The sequence below is a fragment of the Dendrobates tinctorius genome, unplaced genomic scaffold (genome assembly GCF_039654945.1).
Source record: "Dendrobates tinctorius isolate UK_male_01 unplaced genomic scaffold, ASM3965494v1 ptg000079l, whole genome shotgun sequence".
Lineage (NCBI taxonomy): Eukaryota > Metazoa > Chordata > Amphibia > Anura > Dendrobatidae > Dendrobates > Dendrobates tinctorius.
Window position 1 is genome coordinate 12,042,273 of NW_027361747.1, and position 18,868 is coordinate 12,061,140.

Below are 18,868 nucleotides of genomic sequence, written 5' to 3' on the forward strand. Positions count from 1 at the left end.
ACCAACACCACTGATACACCACTATATAGCCTCCCCTTGCACTGCACACACAGTGACTGGTGTGTTGTGCAGGCCAAATCGCTAGCAGCAGAAGCAGTTTTTTTGTCTTCTTCCCTGCCTAACGCTCTCCCTACAGAATCAGCAACCTCTCCCTATACTGAGATCGGCAGAAGTAAGATGGCGGTCGGCGTGCACGCCCTTTTATACCCCCTGTGACGCCCACCAAAGCAAGCCAATCACTTGCATGCCCTTCTGAAAGATGGTGGTGACCCCTGTCTATGTCATCACGTTGCCCACAGTGTCCGTGGATCCTGATTGGCTGAAAAAGAGTGCAAAACAAACTTTTGAAACGCGACTTTGGCGCGTAAGTCGCCGACCTCGTGGCCGACCTCATCCTAGGGTCGGGTTTTGTTTCATGAAACCCGACTTTGCCAAAAGTCGGCGACTTTTGAATTTTTTCGACCCGTTTCGCTCAACTCTAGTAGTTACTCTTTCTATTGACAAGGGTGAGACTACTGGTGTCACGCTGATTGACAGCTGACTCCAGCTGCCTAATTGGGGAAAGCCGGCTGTCAATCTGCATCACACCAGTGGTTTCGCCCTATCAACAGGAAGAGAAACCGCTGCTCTGTTGACAGGGAGTAGCTGGATCTCTGGCAGGAGCGGTCAATGACCAGCACCGGGTTCAACAGGCAGGTAGTTGCCTATGATAGAAAGTACTGTATGTGACTTTTTTTTTTTTTAAATGCCGGATATCCCCTTTAAGTAATAGATGCATCTCAATATCAACTGTCCAAAGGAGACTGCAAGTAGCAGTAATTTATGATCGAAAACCTTCAAAGAACCCACTATTGATAATTGCAAGCAAGAAGAGACTTGTTTGGGCTAATCAACCTGAGGACTGGACATGAGATTATTGGAACTCTGTATTGTGCTCAGATAAGTAAAACATTTTAGAGTTTTGGTATAAATACGAACATGTGTACTGCTCAATAGACTATAATGGGTACATTTTGTATCTATGAAAAACGCAGAACACGTGCACGTGTCTGAATGAGACCTAAATAGAAGTATGAGACAACAAGGGTTTAAAAATAAGAGATTCGGTGAGGGATTTACTTGACTTTCTTCATTTTTTGTTACCTTTCTATTCTTACTGTTCCTCTAAGTGTGTACATTTCTGATTTTCGGGTGAAGAAAGATTCAATTTGTAACTTAGCCAAGATATCTCATTTTTCCATAAGAAGATATTTCAAGTTGACTGTTTCTAGGAGTCTTGACAGGACCCTAAGGTCGTACTCTCATTTTTTATTGCAATGTTTATAATTTGACATTAAGTACATAATTAGCTATTTTTCTTTAATTAAACTTTTATGAGACAAATGCAAAGAAGAAGGTTAGAAGCATCTATAAATCACACTATTCTTCTTATAGAAGAGGAAATTATCCTTGAGGTCAGTATTTCTTACTATTCCAAAATAGGGCTGATATGGACTAATAATACTATGGTTATACTGTATATCTACTATTATAAAATGCCTGAACTAATACAGCATAGCTTAACATGCTCAATAACGTCTTAGAAGATCTCATATGTCATAAGTCTGGGATTTTTAAGAATGTTTAGGTGATTTTTAATTTTTTTTTTACTTTTAGCAATGTTGGAAGTTTTGTGATTTTAATGTATTTGGATTTTTTTAATTTCATAACATAATTAAAATAAGATTAAATGTATAAATATTTTAGTTTACAAAGCATATAGATCCTATACCCATGCTAACCACCCAAAAGCACAAAAGAGAGAGAGAAGGAGAGCAAGAAAAAAAGAAACTTGATTTTCTTCCCAGATTACAACTATGGTGGCACATCCTAATAGTGGATGTAGATGAAGCTCAGCAAATAACTGTGCTGTTACTAGAAAAAAAAAAAAATCTCTATACAAAGGCCAACACTGACATTACTGCCATATAGTGACCAAATAGTGGTAGATACCAGTCCTGCAGAACATGTAAGAGATTATAGTATAGTTACAGATAGTGGCTTACAGCTGACGTTCTTTCTGATGGCATTGTTCACTCTTCCCCATCTTTTCCATTTGGCCCAGACCGATATGACAACTTCTCCTGGCAAGGACTTGTCTGCAGAGATTACAGCAAGGACACAAATGACTTATCACATTTCCAGCATCTATTCCCAACCTGCACAAACTTGTTATTCTTCTGATAATGCTTGTGACGATCATCAGCTTACGCTGAGTCGTTTTTCTTGAATGAGTGGACCCTCTGGGCCGTGGCACCCACCCACCTAGGGCGAGCTAACCTAGTGAGAAGCCACCCCCTATATAGGGAGTGTCAGGGGTAGGACCAAGGGGGTGAGCCACCACGGCAGCTGGACCAGACGGCCAGCTCAGGGAAACAAGACAAGGCGAGACAAGACGTTAGTTCAAAGTAACTTCATTAATGAACACTTCAGGGTCAAACAGGTACCAAACATAAACACACTGGAAACACATAGCAAGGTGTGTGCAAGGGCACGCCAAAGTCCAAGGCATGGTTCGTGCAAGATGGTAGGCAGAGGCACGATGACGTCAGACTCCGGACAGCAAGCGAAGATCAACCAGGACATCAGGTTCTATGGCTCTGATGGTCGATCGGCAGGATCCGGGCATCTGGTAATCAGACCAGGGTTCCATGCAAGGAGACAAGACAAAGTTAGAGACATGATGCGTGTCAAGGAACACGCCGGGGTTCAAGACAGAGTGCGTGCCCGAAGACACGCCAGGATCCAAGATAGGGTACGGTGGCAACGGAATCCGGAGTGCTGGCATCGACCAACAGGATCCAGGAATCAGGCTGCGGAAGTCAGCTTCGGACACCAGGCCGCAATCATCTAGGTCCGGACCTCTGGCAGTGGTCGGCAGGTTACGGAATCCGGCAGGCAAGACAGGTTCCAGGACAGAGGCCTGCACGTATAGAGAGACACGCCAGGGAGAGGTATAGGAACGGTGGCCTGCGCGTGTAGAGAGACACGCCATGGACAGGTACAGGTACGGTGGCCTGCGCGTGTAGAGAGACACGCCAGGGAGAGGTACAGGGACGGTGGCCTGCGCGTGTAGAGAGACACACCAGGGAGAGGGATAGGAACGGTGGCCTGTGCGTGTAGAGAGACACGCCAGGGAGAGGTACAGGTACGGTGGCCTGCACGTGTAGAGAGACACGCCAGGGAGACGTACAGGGAAGGTGGCCTGCTTGTGTAGAGAGACACGCCAGGGACAGGTACAGGGACGGAGGCCTGCGCGTGCAGAAGACACGCCAGGGAGACAAGGTTCAGGACAGAGAAAGGAAAGCGAAAGACTTGTGCAAGAGTAGCACAAAAACGCACAGTGCGAGAACCAGCGTGAGTGCAAGGGAGCACGGAAACCACGACTGGGGCACCGGCAGGAGGTACCGGCGGTGGCACAGGCAGGCGGGCACGACTAGAGGCGGCACAGCTGAGGCACACACAGGTGGTAACCACTATAGCACTGGACGGCGGGCACGGCTGAGGCACACAGGCGGGCACGACAAGAGCAGTACGGCTGAGGCGCAACAGGCAGGCAATGGGTGACCAGGTGTGTGCAAGAGGGCACAGAGCCACAAGGCAGGGCTAGGCAAAGGTACAGGACAGAGACGCGTGCGAGACAGCATGGCAAAGCCTAGTACGAGAAGTGCAAGAGCGCATGAAATATCAGAGACAAGGCATAGAGTACGAGAAAGAGTCCTGCGCATGCAGAGGGCATGGCACGGGCAAAGTACAAGGCGAGACCTGCGCGTGCCGAGGGGCACGCCAGGGACAGGGTACATGAAGCAGAATCAGAGCAAGGAAGAACTACAAGGCAAAGCAGAGCAGAGACAAAACATGGCACAAGGGACAAACACTAGACAAGGCACGAGACAAGAGACGGAGTACGAGCACGGAGCGTGTGCAGAGATGCATGACAGAGCAAAGTGCAAGGGCACAGAATAGAGGGAGCGACCCAGCAGACCAAGCATCCATGCAGGGAAGCAACACAATACTCAGGCCCTGAGCATACGGAGGGGCGGTCTGATATAGGGCATTAGCACCTCCACTTCTGGGTCAGGACCAGGGGAGAACTTCCAGTTCAGATCCTCCAGGATCACAGAGAATGGTCACATGATCAGGGGTTTCAGACATGCAGAGCTGATTGCAGAACCAGACAATGCTGGAACCTAGGAAGGGTCATATGATCAGGGGTTTCAGACATGCAGAGGTGATTGCAGAACCAGACATTGCTGGAACCCAGGAAAGGTCACATGATCAGGGGTTTCAGACATGCAGAGATGATTGCAGAACCAGACATTTCTGGAACCCAGGAAAGGTCACATGATCAGGGGTTTCAGACATGCAGAGATGATCACAGAAGGCAGAGTAGAAACGCAGGCATCTTGCAGGCCAACAGTCATGAGGTGAGTGTGCACACTGCTCTAGGGACATGAGGCAAAACAGACATGGCGGACATAACAGACATGGCGAGCATGACAATGCTGAACCACTGCTGCTCTGTGTCCCTATTCCTGCACTTACTGAGGGGTACTGTGGGTCCTCTAGATGGTAAAACAAACTTCTAGAACATATTAATGCCCTGTGTAAGTGCCCTATGCCCTAAAAAACCATGCCCACATTTTGCCCCTAGAAAGTAATAATGCCCTGTATGCCTAATTTGACAGTGACAATAACCTGAGTGCCCCTATAACTATAAATGCTCACTTTACATTTAACAATATAACACGTGTCCCCCCTGTACAGGTCCCCTCTAGACAGTATGATGCTCTCCTAGACACAGTATAATGCTCCCACACTATATAGTAGCAACCACTCAGTGTTAGGGGGGCTAAATTAACCCTCAAGGTTGACCAAGTGATTTCCAAATCAACAGAAGTGTGATGCCGGCAAACACAGGACGAACCAGACGGAGACTCAGCTCTGTTTGGGAGGATCAAAGGAGATCGCTAACCCCATTTATTATGTCACCTCTTTTATAGCATTCTGCTTAGTTATACAAAGTACACAGTTACCAATAGCATCATAATACATTTACTTTATAAGTCAATAGTATTGCAAGAAAATCGGAATATGTCCCTAGCTATGTGACATGGAAAAATGTTGCAGAACTTCATGAGCCAAGGCCACACACAACAACCCCCTTTGTTCATACTGGTGTGAACTAGTCATAACAGCTAACAGAATTTATCTCGTAAACAGCAAGATAGAGTTACAAGCACAAACAATGAAGCCTTCAGCTTTGATTTTAGTTTAACCCTTCACAATCCCCCTAGATAAATTTTGTTAACACATAGCAGACATAGCAGAGGTACTATCCCAAGCTATAAGCTCGAGGGGTACTGGTCTTCACATGGCTGATGCCATGTTATCAGTCATGGCTTTTGCAGCGCACCCATCCCCCCTGTATACTGCAATTTATGAATAACAATTTTTGAGACAGTGGTGGAGATCTTTTGAAGGTAGCCATGTGCTTGGCTTCAACATCTTCATCAAGTAACTTTTTGAAATCGGTGCAGAGAAGAGCAGGGGTGATGACGCCTTTGGTATCGTTAGCTGTCCTAGTGCAGAATTTCCTAATACATACAGAAATACACCAAAGAACAAGTTTTAGTATCACATATACAACAAGGATACAGGCAGCAATATGTAACAAGCTTTGTAAGATCCCAGCTATCCAGCCCCCAATTCCCTTAAACCAATTGGCTGGATTGAGAAAGGAGAAGGTGTCTGACCACCAACTGTCCTTATTATGATCATTGTCTTTATCATATTGATCTCTGAGTCTTTGAATGTCTTCTAACTTTAACTTTAACTTCATAGTACTGTTAGGATCTATATAATGACAGCAAGCGAGTCCAATGACCTGACACATACTACCTTGTGCTGCTGTTAAGTAGTCTAGCACTATAGTATGTTGATTAGTGACTGTGATAAGTTGATTTTGCACAGCAACAGTAGTATTAAGTATGTCCAGTATATCCCAATTTGATCATCTAGATAGTCTGTGGCCCTAACCAATTTATCCCACATTTGTGTAATCATAGGGTAAATGAAAATAGAACTGACAACTTTATTGGCCACACTCATCTGTACTATATGTGGTCTCCCTGATGGGCGGGGTGAATTGTCCGCAGCTCTTTTATATAATGTATGTTTGGGTATAGCCTGTGTATCCAACTGTTTGTTTGGAATAACAAAGGTGGCCGGGGTCAAGCGACCCAGAGTACAAGTACCTCCTACTCCTACTGGCAACCATTTATAAGCATTGTCTCCACATACCCAGAACATATCATTAGGTAAATCCCATAGGGCTGAATGTTGCAGTACCAATCTATGAACTAAGTCTATGAATGCAGATGCATTCTGAAGCATGCACCAAGTTGGAGATTGTCCTAAAGGACTACAATAACCTACATCAGGATTACCACAAGTGAAGGGGTTCCTGGCACATATTCAGAGGACTCATTACAAGATATATTGCCAGGAATACTGGCACAGGTTTCATTAGAACCCTGTGGAAACAAATTAGAAAATTTCCATGACATATTATGTAACCTTCTTTCTAACAACATTGGTTTGAAGGCATCAGTAGACTGTGAAGTTACATTGAAACTGACTTGCAAACCTTACGTTGGAACTTGCCCTAGATTGGTTAGACTAGTCTTATTCTTAGGTACCCAAGACCCTCCTTTATAGGCCAAATAGTGAAGGTGTGTACTGCTTCCTGAAAGGTTTCCTTGCCACCAGGGGTATCCCACCCATCCCACAATAGGTATACCAACAGTAATATTCCATAACTTAGCATTATCTGTGGCATTATTAGCGAATGTGTCAGAACAGTTCGTCCAAGCAAATAACTCCTCAGGTGGAACAGGGATAGCCAAAAAGGGGATGCTCGTGGCTGACACTGGTGAATACGTGCAGATCCAACAGTCTGCCAGAGACTGGGAATTATCCAACAAATCTATCAGTAATTTTTCATGATGTTGTATAAACTTATTATTTAAGGACATTGGGGAATTTAGGCTGTCCCAATGCGGTTACGAATAATAATATGGAAAATGCAAAAAACCAAAACATTTTGACCCCTTTATTTGCTATTGGCTTGTTTAACCAGCTTGCAGTGCGATGCGTGGATCCAAGTCAGTCTTCCTTCTAGTTTCACTGATGTAGGGGTGATGAGGAGGACTTGATAGGGACTGTCATACAAGGGTTCTTGTCCATGCTTTCTGACATGCCTTTTCACGACTACAAAATCACCAGGCTTCAGGCTATGACAGGTGTCGGTTTCTGCTGAATCTGGAAGAGAAGAAGAAACTAGAGCATGGGTGTTAGCAAGATTTCTGCTAAGCTGAATAACATATTGAACAGCATGGTCAGTTTCTTCTGATAACTGCTGAGGCTGGAAATTTGCAACTGGGGGCCTGGCCCCAAACATTATCTCATATGGGGACAAGCCATGTTTTTCAATAGGGGTAGTACGAATGTGGTATAGTACAATGGGTAGGAGCTCTGGCCATGGAGCCGTAGTCTCCTGCATCATTTTGGTCAATTGTCCCTTCAGTGTGCCATTCAGCCTCTCAACTTTCCCACTAGATTGTGGATGGTACGGAGTATGGAGGGCTACAGTGGATCCAAGCATTGTCAGAACTTCTTGGTACACATGAGAAGAAAAGGCCGGACCTTGATCACTTTCAACAACTTCTGGAACCCCATATCTGCATATGACTTCCATCACCAGTTTCTTCGCTGTGGTTTTTGCAGTCATGTTGGCAACAGGGAATGCTTCCGGCCAATTGGAGAACATGTCAACAACAACCAAACAGTATTCATACCTTCCAGATTTATGTAATGTGATATGGTCCACCTGGAGCCTTTGGAAAGGATAGTCGGGCTTAGCAAGGTGCTTCGGGGGTACACGTTGAAGTTGACCAGGATTGCAGGTCTGACAGATATTACAGGCACGGTTGAGCGCTGTCAAAACTGTGGAAATTCCTGGGGCCCAGTAGAATTTTTGCACCAGTGCGAGGGCCTGATTCTTTCCTCGATGTGTAGGTCCATGTGCCCATGTGGCAATAGCAGGGTACATCCGCTTAGGGAGACACACGAGTTGGTCCTTTTTCGAGAGACCATGTGCCTCATCAGTCTTCCATTGGTTCACCTCTTCCTTTGGAGACATTCTCTGCATTGTCATTAAGCGGTCTCGCGGGGTCCGACAGAAAACTTCAGTCTGTCGTAGATCATCAGGTTCTTGTAGAGTCAGTACTTCTTGTAACTGTTTACGCTGAGAGCGTGTGGTCACCATAGTTGGTATGGTTGGTTCAACGGGTAAAAGAGCAGCAGCTTTTTCTTGCATATTTGCAAATGCATTGCCAACAGTCTGTGGACTGTTCCTAGGACCGTGCGCCTTAACTTTGATAATGGCAACCTGAGTAGGTAATTTGATCGAATCCATGAGGGTTTTAACAGCTTCAGCATTTTTTTCTGGGGTTCCGGCAGTAGTAATAAGCCCTCGATTGGCCCATAGAGCCCCAAAATCGTGAGCAATACCAAATGCATACCGTGAGTCCATGTATATATTAGCCCGCCTGTTCTTGGCCAAAGTACATGCAGTAGACAGAGCCTGAAGTTCTGCTTCTTATGCTGACTGTGAGGGCGGGAGCGCAGCTGCGTGCACTACAGTGTCCTCTGTGGCAACAGCATGTCCCGTGCGGAATCTACCAAACTCATCAGCATATCTTGAACCATCCGTGTATAACACCAGATCGGGATTTGGAAGTGGATTCTCACTGACATTTTGCGGAGTAGCTGTTTCTTCAGTCAGAAGTTGGGAACAATCATGTTGGAGATAATCCTCATCACTGCCATCTTTCTTGGGGACCGGCAGTAAAGTAGCGGGGTTGATTGTAATATAGCGATGTAACTTGACATAGTCAGGCAAAAGGAGTGAACACTGCAGCTGTAAGTGTCGTTGCACAGTCATATGTCTTGGCTGTTGGAGTGTTAGTATTGCTGCAGTATCATGCGGGGCAAAAATGTGTGTTTCATGTCCAAGAATTATGTCTGCAGTCTTGTCAAGCAACGAGTGAGTGGCGAGAACTGCCCTCATGCAAGTTGGTGATGCTCGGGCCACAGGGTCGAGGCAGGCCGAATAATAGCCCACTGGTCATTGCCTTTTGCCATGTGATTGTGTAATTACCCATGCTGCGTGTCCTTCATTCTCAGACACATACAAATGGAACGGTCGAGTATAGTCCGGGATGCCCAAGGCAGGGGCAGAGGCAGTGAGCCGCTTTAACTCAGAGAAAGCACGATGGAGGCTTTCCATACAAACCGGTGATCTTTCCTTATAGCTCATTATGCTGTCTTTCAAGGCATTGTAAAGGGGTTGCATTATGCGGGATGCATCCGGTATCCACTGAGGACAATAAGTACATAGTCCAAGAAAATGCTGGAGTTCAGTTTCATCTTTTGGGAAAGGAAGGGGGCTGACAGCTATTTTTCTTTCTTCTGTGAGGTGTCTGACACCCTGAAGGAGACAGTGACCCAAAAATATCACTTGACCAAGGCAGAACTGAAGTTTCGAGGCCGAAACCCGACAGTTCAGATCTGCCAGATACTTGAAGAGACTAACAGTGGCAGCAATGGCTTCCTGCTCCGTTCGTGCACAAAACAAAAGATCATCCACATACTAAAGCAGCGTGACCTGGGGGTGATCTAACTGCCAGGGCAAAAGACACTCGCTCATGTTTTTTGCAACTGGTTGGGACTGTTTTGGGCCCCTTGTGGCATAACTGTCCATGTTAACTGTCGTCCCTGATAAGTGAATGCAAACAGAAACTGGCAATCTGGATGTAACGGAATGCTTAACAAGGCATTGGCAAGGTCGATGACTGTGAACCAAGAAGCATCCTGGGGTATTTGGGACAAAAGAGTATGTGGATTAGGCACCACTGGAGTTTCCAGAACAGTAGCTGCATTAACTGCCCGTAGATCTTGTACCAGCCGGTACACAGGGGGTTGGCCAGGTGGGGTCTTTTTCTTAGGGGGCGTATTACATGGAGAAACACAGGGTACCAGAGCACCATTATCAAGTAATGTTTGTATTTGTCCCTGGAGGCCTCGCTCCTGATCATGTTTCAAAGGGTATTGATGGACTTTGGGAAAAGGGGCACCAGGTTTGAGAAACACTTTTACTGGTTCTACAGGCATTTTCCCTATATCATTTGGCCCTTTTGACCAAAGTATAGATGGTATCTCTGAGAGGTATGGGGTGAGTCGTTGATCCTCAGGCATTATTGGGGGTGGATCTGGGCCTATCAGGGCCATCATAACTGTGGGAAGGGCATGCAAAATACAGATTTCCTCACTGTCTTCATCTGCATAAGGGTTATGTAACGTAAGAACCATCTGACCATCATTTTGGAATTGTATTCTGGAGCGGAACTGTGATAATAAATCTGCCCCTAGTAAATTTACTGGACACGTGGGAGAGATTACGAACTGAGCAGTAACCTTGGGGAAGGGTCCCACAGGGATGGGTTTTGTAAGAGTATGTTTATTGGGTCTGCCATCTACTCCGATTAAAACAAGCTCTTGATCTGAGAATTGAATAGGGATATCCATAGGTACATCTGATGACTTGATTATAGAATTGGCCTCCCCAGTATCTACCATGAACTTAACAAGGGTGTCCCCTACAGGGAGCGTGACAGATGTGCATGCCCCAGGTTTGGTGGAGGACATTGTGATGGCAGACCCTGGTTGGCCACCCCTTCAGTATGCACAATTATCAGGATTTTGAGGCTGTCCATAACTGAGGTATCCTCTAGTGTTAAAAAGGAGAGAAGCCAGCGCTGTTTGTGGTCAGAATGCAATACATAAAGTGCATATGCACATATTAATTTCTAACTGTATTTCAAAATGAGACATTTAGCAAAAAATTGATCAATCATTTGAGCTACCCCGCCACGTCAAGGCAATCTCATATGGGGCAGTCCTACTCTAGGTTTTTTATATTTGCTGTGCCATTGCAGCCTCCTGAATGTAATAAAAGCAAGACCATATTAAATGCACACTATACCTGAAGCATTTCTGAATCACTCCCATGAAGCCAGAAAGGCGAGCGCAGATAAAGGCCAACCAGGTCCAGAAAGACATATCAGGTCTAACCTCCACACTCTCCTGACCAGCAATCACTGATGAAGGGTGATACAGGCCAGACATAGGTGCACAATTAAATAGAGCCCTGGGGCAGGGCCGGGCTGCTGTCTGTGTACAGCAGCCTAGATCAATCATAATGAATACAGAAAAGACGGCGAACATGACCCAGCGCGCACGGCAACTGTGGTGGTCAGCCACAAACCAATATCAAGTAAAAAAGGGTTCCCAGTATTTAGGTTACAATTGGAAGGGGGAACTTGAGGGTAGCATCTTTCAGCGGGGTGTGACAACCTTTCTGGAAGTGACCGAGTCGGCCACAGCGCCAGCATTGCAGACGAGAATTGGCACGGCGAATCTGGGGAGTAAGGTTCCCAGTTATAGGATTGGAAGAGATATTGGAGTAGGGAGCTGAGTTTGTGTATGGTTGGAGGGCGGAAGCTGGAGTCTGCTGTGTGGGCCACTGATTAGGAACAAGCTGTGTGCTTGCAGATGGGGTGGGGGCTGAAGTTGGAGCAGGAGCTGGCACTGCTGCAGCTGCTGTTTTTTTTTTTTTCCTGTTGATGCAGAGCGGGCTAAATTCTTCTGAAAACTTTTAATTACTTTTAATGCATCGTACGGAGTGGAATTCTCGATGTCAGGTCTAACTGACATTATTGCGTCTTTCAATTCAGGTTTAAGGACGGACATCAAAGCTGCCACAAAAAGGTGTGTATGGGCTTTATTATACAATGAGAATCCCAGATCTTTAAATGCCACCATAAGACGCCCAAAGAACTCGGCAGTCTCCCCCTTGTCCTGTGTGACATCTGTGAGAGAGGTAGCTTGATCCGCTAGTCTATCTTGTGCCCAAACCTTTAAAGCATTGCAGAAATCAACACCACTCACATGGGTTCCCCCATCCAGGTTCACATTATTCATTATGCCACCCTCAATAATTGGAAAATACCCCTCCCCAGCTTTTACTCGAAGTATGTGTAATAGATCTCTTCGGGGAGTGGAATAAATCTCTCGATTTACTGCCATTTGCCTGTAGAAGACTATGGGGGAAGTCTCTGGAGCGGGTAATTGATTGCAAAGGGTGTCTATTTGGGATGGGGTAAAGGGGGTATACTTTGGCCTGTCAGGAGTAGTTTCCACATCATCCTCTTCAAATTCGGATATTACTGACTCGGGGGTGGGAGGAGGTGGCGGTAGTACGGGCACAAGAGGCATCTGCTGCAGAAGCGGGGCAGGAGGCTCTGTTACAGTTAGAGATTGTATCACCTGATGGGCCGTTAGGCGGCTGTCGAGGACAAATCGGACCTCCTCCAATTTTATGGGGTTTTCCTGTATCAGCTCTATTGCTGATACTATGACCATGGCGGCATCCTTCCTGGGATATTGTGAGATACCGGCAGAGATTAATGGTATGGCCACTGTACGTTGAGGCATCGTACCGGGGGGGGGACAGAGGAGGCATACAGGATAGCGTTCTGGACAGCCTCAGTAAGCAATTGTGGGACCTAGGAATGTTGGTAGGATTGCATATTGACACAGCAGCTGTCCTGCTCTGGTTGCTGCGACCTGTCCTGTTTCTATTTGGCCATACGTTTGTATATACAAATTAGAGTCTTCCTGTATCATGGGTCCGACTTTCTGTGAAATTGTTGTGGCCAGTCCTCCAGCATGGCGGAGTTGATTATTCGCGGCATTTACTATGGCCCCAACGTGCTGCTTCGTGAGATCCCCTGTCCCTATCCTAAAGAGCACATCATGACGGTGGGGTCCAGGAATAACATTGGAAAACATTTCCTGGAAATCTTCTATCTCCTCTGTGTATCCTGTCTCTGACCGGGTGACTAAAGTAGGAGGGGGTGGATACTCATAACCACTAGCAGTATTAGGCATAGCAGGGACTGAGGCTGGCGGTGGCTGATAATAGGTACCGTCAGCGTTTAGCAAGGGAAAAGTTGGGACTACGACTCTGGGTCTCCTTGCTCCACAATTGCAACAGACCACTCTCCACTGAGGATTAGTAACTTGGCATACGTCACAAATCCACCCGGCAGGATCATAGGGTGGGGGCGCACTGGGTTTTGGCAGCCCAGGATATATGGGTGCTTTGGGGTTGAGGGGCACAGAGCTTACAGTCGGGAGGAGAGGCTTGATTTCCTGGGGAAGGACCTTTTCATCTAGCAGGGAGACCCCTTGTTCCAGATCATCATTTTTAATTGTTTGTCTTTCTGGCACATTACCCTCAATCACTTACTCATTTCCTTCTTGCACCACAAAACATCCAGTCCTTGTCATAGTAGTAGACGATTTTTCTTTTTCAACATAGCAATAACATAAACAATCAGAATTCACTTCCTCCTCCACTTCCATATAACCTTCATCACACAATTCATGTGCCAAGTCACGGAATTCTTCAGCGTCTTTAAGCAATCCATCACCAGTCAAGCTCCCTTTTTTCTTCCTAATACCTTCTTCCCATAGCGTAGGCTGTAGCCTCCCGCCCTTAGGAAATCCCATAATTGAAAATATTTTTTCTGCATTCCTGACAGATTTCTTTCCCCGTCTTTGAATCATAAGACTAACAGTATCCGATCCTTCACACAAATCCAAACTCTTCTTTTTCTTCCATGGAAACATGATTCTCTCCTTTAGAGCTAAATATCCTTACTTCAGTTGTGCACAGTACTGGAATGGCCGTAGAGTCTGTTCCACCGGGTCTATCCGCCTCTGGGATGCCCAAAATTCTAACGCGGTACTCAGTGAAAGGAGGAGGTTGTCTTAGACTATCCCTCCAGACACCTCTGGTTATATATATTTATATATATTCCTGAGTTACGTATCCTACCCAATCTTCGATCACATCACCATGCCTGATTCTAACAGTGATCAGGATTTCAGGATATTTTGACTATAAAGAGAGTCACAACCTGGGGTGTCCGTCCCTTATGAGGTACGGTTCGAACACTGGGCCCCCAATGGGACTGCACCTCTATATGATTCCACCCAAGAGTCACCCCACCATAGGGGACAAACTTCAGATCCTTTTTGCAACAGCAAACACAGGAAAAACCACACCAAATGGTACAACTTACCGTGGTTGTCGTGGGGAATGATCAGTCACAATTTTCCAGCACCTGTGTCCGGTTCCAAGGGTCCTTTGTCTTGTTGTCCTCCGGGGGCAGAGGCGTCCCTGTTTGGGGACCCCACGTTGGGCAGCCAAACTGTTAGGGGGCTAAATTAACCCTCACGGTTGACCAAGTGATTTCCAAATCAACAGAAGTGTGATGCCGGCAAACACAGGACGAACCAGACGGAGACTCAGCTCTGTTTGGGAGGATCAAAGGAGATCGCTAACCCCATTTATTATGTCACCTCTTTTATAGTATTCTGCTTAGTTATACAAAGTACACAGCTACTAATAGCATCATAATACATTTACTTTATAAGCCAATAGTATTGCAAGAAAATCGTAATATGTCCCTAGCTATGTGACATGGAAAAATGTTACAGAACTTCATGAGCCAAGGCCACACACAACAACCCCCTTTGTTCATACCGGTGTGAACTAGTCATAACAGCTAACAGAATTTATCTCGTAAACAGCAAGATAGAGTTACAAGCACAAAAAATGAAGCCTTCAGCTTTGATTTTAGTTTAACCCTTCGCCACAGTATGCTGGCCCCTTAGTAGCTCCCAAACTGTATGGCCCCAACACTGTAAATTGGCTCTCATACTGTGTAAAGCCCTCACATTAGCTCCTACACTGTACGATGGCCCTTGCAGTAGTCCCCAAATTGTATAATGGCTTCCACAGTAGTCCCCATAGTGTCTGATGGCCCATTCAGTCCCCCCTGCACAGTTTCCCTATGTATTCCCCACTCGATATCATGGCCCCTTTAGTAGCCCTCACTCTGTATCATGGCCCTTTAGTAGCCCGCAAAATGTCATGACCCCCTTCGTAGCCCTCACACTGTTCCTCAGTAGCCCCCACTCTGCATCATGGTACCTTAAGCATCCATCACTCTAAATAATGACTCCTTTAATAGCCACCATACTGTGTCATGGCCCCCTTAGTAGCCAAAATACTGTGTCATGGCCCCTTTAGTAGCTTCCATACTGTGGCGTGGCCCTCTTTCTAGCTCCCATACTGTGTCATGGCCCTCTTGGTAGCCCCCATACTGTTATGGTCCTCTTAGTAGCCTCCACACTGTAATGGCCCCCTTAGTAGCCCCCACAATGTATGATGGTCTCCCCTTAGTAATCGCCATTCTTTATGGGGGCCTCCTTAGAAGGCCTACTATTTATAGGAGCGTCCTTAGTAGCCCCCACTATTTATTGAGGCCCTGTTAGTAGCCCACACTAATTTTGCAGGGCCCACACACATTATCGTCATAACACAATTTTAAAAGAAAAAAATAAACATCATACACTCAACTTACTGCAGTGCGTTCATCAGCAGAGATGTCCCGGGCAGATGAATGCGGTTATGTCGTCGCGCGGTGCTCCCGCCCTGTGCATATGGTGGCATGATGACATCATCGCATTGCTCCTATCTGGATTTACCATTCTGTAGGCCGAAGGACTAAAGCTACCTACAGCCTACAGAACAGAGAGCAACATTGCAGAAAGATTGTGTCGCACTGCTCTGCTGCAGTGTTTAACCGTATCGGCGTGCTATGACTGCACCCTCTACCTTTTAGTACCTACACTATTGCTATGATCACATCATATGGCATAAGGTAACCAATTAGGAGAGATTATCATAGCCTTTATAAAAGACAAGGTAGGAAATGCAGCAGCAATTTTAAGGGGGTTTATGGTGTTTTTTAGGGTGTTTTAGGATATTGAGCTTACAGCTCAGCAATAGAGAAAGAGAAAGTCTTAAAAATTTGGACAAAATACTCCAGACAGTAATTTATTGTACAGTTAGTGCGTAGAAACTTAGCACTCAACTTAAGTATAAACAAGGCGGATTTATTGTAGTATGAAGGAAAACGTTTCAGTCAATAAATGACCTTCAGTTACTACAGGGTAAAGTAACAAAGGATAATAAAATGTACAAGTGTGAGATTTGACATAAAATAAAATGAAACAAAACAAAACAAAAGTAGAAAGAAACTGCAGGGCAAAATCATCACAGACCGTAATCCTTTCCCTCCTAGGATAAATTGTACATGATGTCTTGTAATATTCTGCGCTATTTGAAACTATACCTACATGACCATGCATCTCCCAGTGTATATACTTTGTTTATCATTATGTACGGTCTGTGATGATTTTGCCCTGCAGTTTCTTTCTACTTTAGTTTTGTTTCATTTTATTTTATGTCAAATTTCACACTTGTACATTTTATTATTTTTTTGTTACTTTACCCTGTAGTAACTGAAGAAGGTCATTTATTGACCGAAACATTTTCCTTCATACTACAATAAATTCGCCTTGTTTATACTTAAGTTGAGTGCTAAGTTTCTACACACTAACTATACGGTTTCGGAACCTAAATTTAGCACCACCCTCTAGTTGTGCTCTAGGCTGACGGTGTTTTGTTTCAAGTAATTTATTGTACAGCTGCTCCACTGAAGAAGATGAGGCTGCTATGACCTGTAGTAAAAAGATGGGTCCCAGTGTGAAGGTCTCCTTGACATACTCTGATTAAAATTCTTAATTTCAAAGATTGGGACACAATCCTGAGGAAAGAACGTGATCTGCCAGATATTACTCTTGGAGGACAAAAGGTCTAGCTTTTTTCAGATTTTTCAGTGAAAGTACAGTGCAAGAGCTCCATTTTCCTTGACATTAAAATGCATACACAATACTCCATGATTTACCCTGCGAACTTGAGAGTTGTTGTGCTGGGTTCCACTACATTTTTTTAAAACATAAAGTGAAAAAGTGCATACAATAGTGCAGGTTTGCCTGCTTGAGATAGTCCAGCTCCTTAGTACTATCGCAAAGGTACACAATGCTGGAGGTCAGACTATGTGTGAGACAAACTGGTCCCACCCAACTCTTCAGCTGTTCATGCCTGTCAAGGCTGCTTAACCCCTTTTAGCACTATGTGTACTAGAGCATTACTGCAGGTTTATTTCACAGAGGACATAAACCTGTGTGATACATATTTTCCATCCACTATGTGTCTGTAAGGAGGTGGCCGCTCCTCTCTTTCTGCCATATGACCCCTGTGCACTTCCTATGTATATATGTTTTATGCCTTATTATGTTTAGCTGTGTTTGTCTTTTTTTAATGTAATGTAATGTACCTGCTGTATTTGTATGTTAATATGTATGTTGCTCCTTAAGACTGTCTAGTAGGGGACAGCAACAGTTAACAGGCGGCTGGGCCAACAGCAGCAGTAAGGCCACAGGAACTGCTGTTTCCCTCCAGAACTGCCTGGGACGTTGGACAGGGAAGACGTACCTAGACACAGGGCACTGCCAGGCCTCCAGGACCGGAGGGAACTGTTGCCCTGGATTCCCAAGGACTATGGAATAAGGAAGGCTAAGGACTGCAATACGGGCCTCAGGACTCCCGAAGGGCCCCTGCTTCTGAAGGGTTAATCCTGGAGCGTGGAATTCCCCTGAACTTTGGCTGCTTCAGCTGCTGTGAGTGCGGCTGGAGAGTGTGGCATGGACACAGCAGGAAAACCAGTATTGTACTTGTGTCTTCTTCCTATTTTTACCACCATCCAATAAAAGTTATTTTCCCCATTGGACAACGGTTGCCTCTTCTGCCTCTGTTTTGCCTGTACCACTGTGGCTGAAGCAAGAACAAGGTATGTCGTGAGGAAGGTTGTGTTAGTTCCAACTGTCTATGTGCAAGGGACAAGGGGGAGTGCTCGCTGACAGTCGTCTCAGTGGACTCTATTCATGTACTGTGCCTTTATGAACCCAGCTCTGACTGCTCTCCCCTGGTCGCCCTTGTTACACAAGGCGTAGTGCAGCAGCACGGACCTAAGCAGCTTGCAACTTGGAGACTGGTCTGGACTGATTTGGACTTATTTGTGATTCTGAAACGGCCGCCATAGAAGAAATGGATATGGCGATGGACCGTGATCACAAGTTTGGGATTTGTGATGTGTTGCCCGAACTGGAAGAAATGGAGCTGTCGGCTGACAGTGATCCCGAGAATTTTGACTGTGAATTTGGCGTTTGCTGTTGCACGCTGTCATAGTGCTGCAGGTGGCAGAGGTAAAAATGGAGGCTGTTGGCGTGAAAATTGAAAATGACACCACCTTTTGTAGGCGTCATATGGGAAATTTGGCACCAGAAGATGGAAGGCTGCATCCTCTTGTAACAGATGCCCGCCCCACAGTTGAACTTAGAGAAATGGGTGGAGCCACAGGAAGTGACCCCACCCACGGATGGGTGGGACCCAGGAAAGACAGACTACCTGGTGTTGGACAAGGCGCCATTATCTGCTGACAGAGACACAACATGTCACACCGTGGCGGTATGGGGCTGCCAAGACTGGAGGCGATCCAAGGTCCGAGTGGAGGTGGGCCTGCAGTGCGAGGCCTGGTAGACAGAAGACCTAGAGGAGTGGCCTTCATCTCGACGACCGCCTTTGCTACCCGCTGAGGCCGAGGACTATGAGGAGGAAGGACCAGCAGTATCCCGACAGAAGCCCGCAGATGAACAGGAGATGCTG

The 18,868-nt window shown here is 45.8% G+C and overlaps 1 protein-coding gene across 2 annotated transcripts in view; it reads left to right on the forward strand.

Moving 5' to 3' along the window:
• The window catches only part of LOC141096754 (uncharacterized), a 243,079-nt gene that overhangs the window by 137,755 nt on the left and 86,456 nt on the right, over window positions 1–18,868 (forward strand). For both annotated transcript variants that reach the window (XM_073583525.1, XM_073583526.1), the window contains exon 9: window positions 1,379–1,454. In XM_073583525.1, coding sequence (XP_073439626.1) covers window positions 1,379–1,454 — 76 coding nt within the window. The remainder of the gene's footprint in view (window positions 1–1,378; window positions 1,455–18,868) is intronic.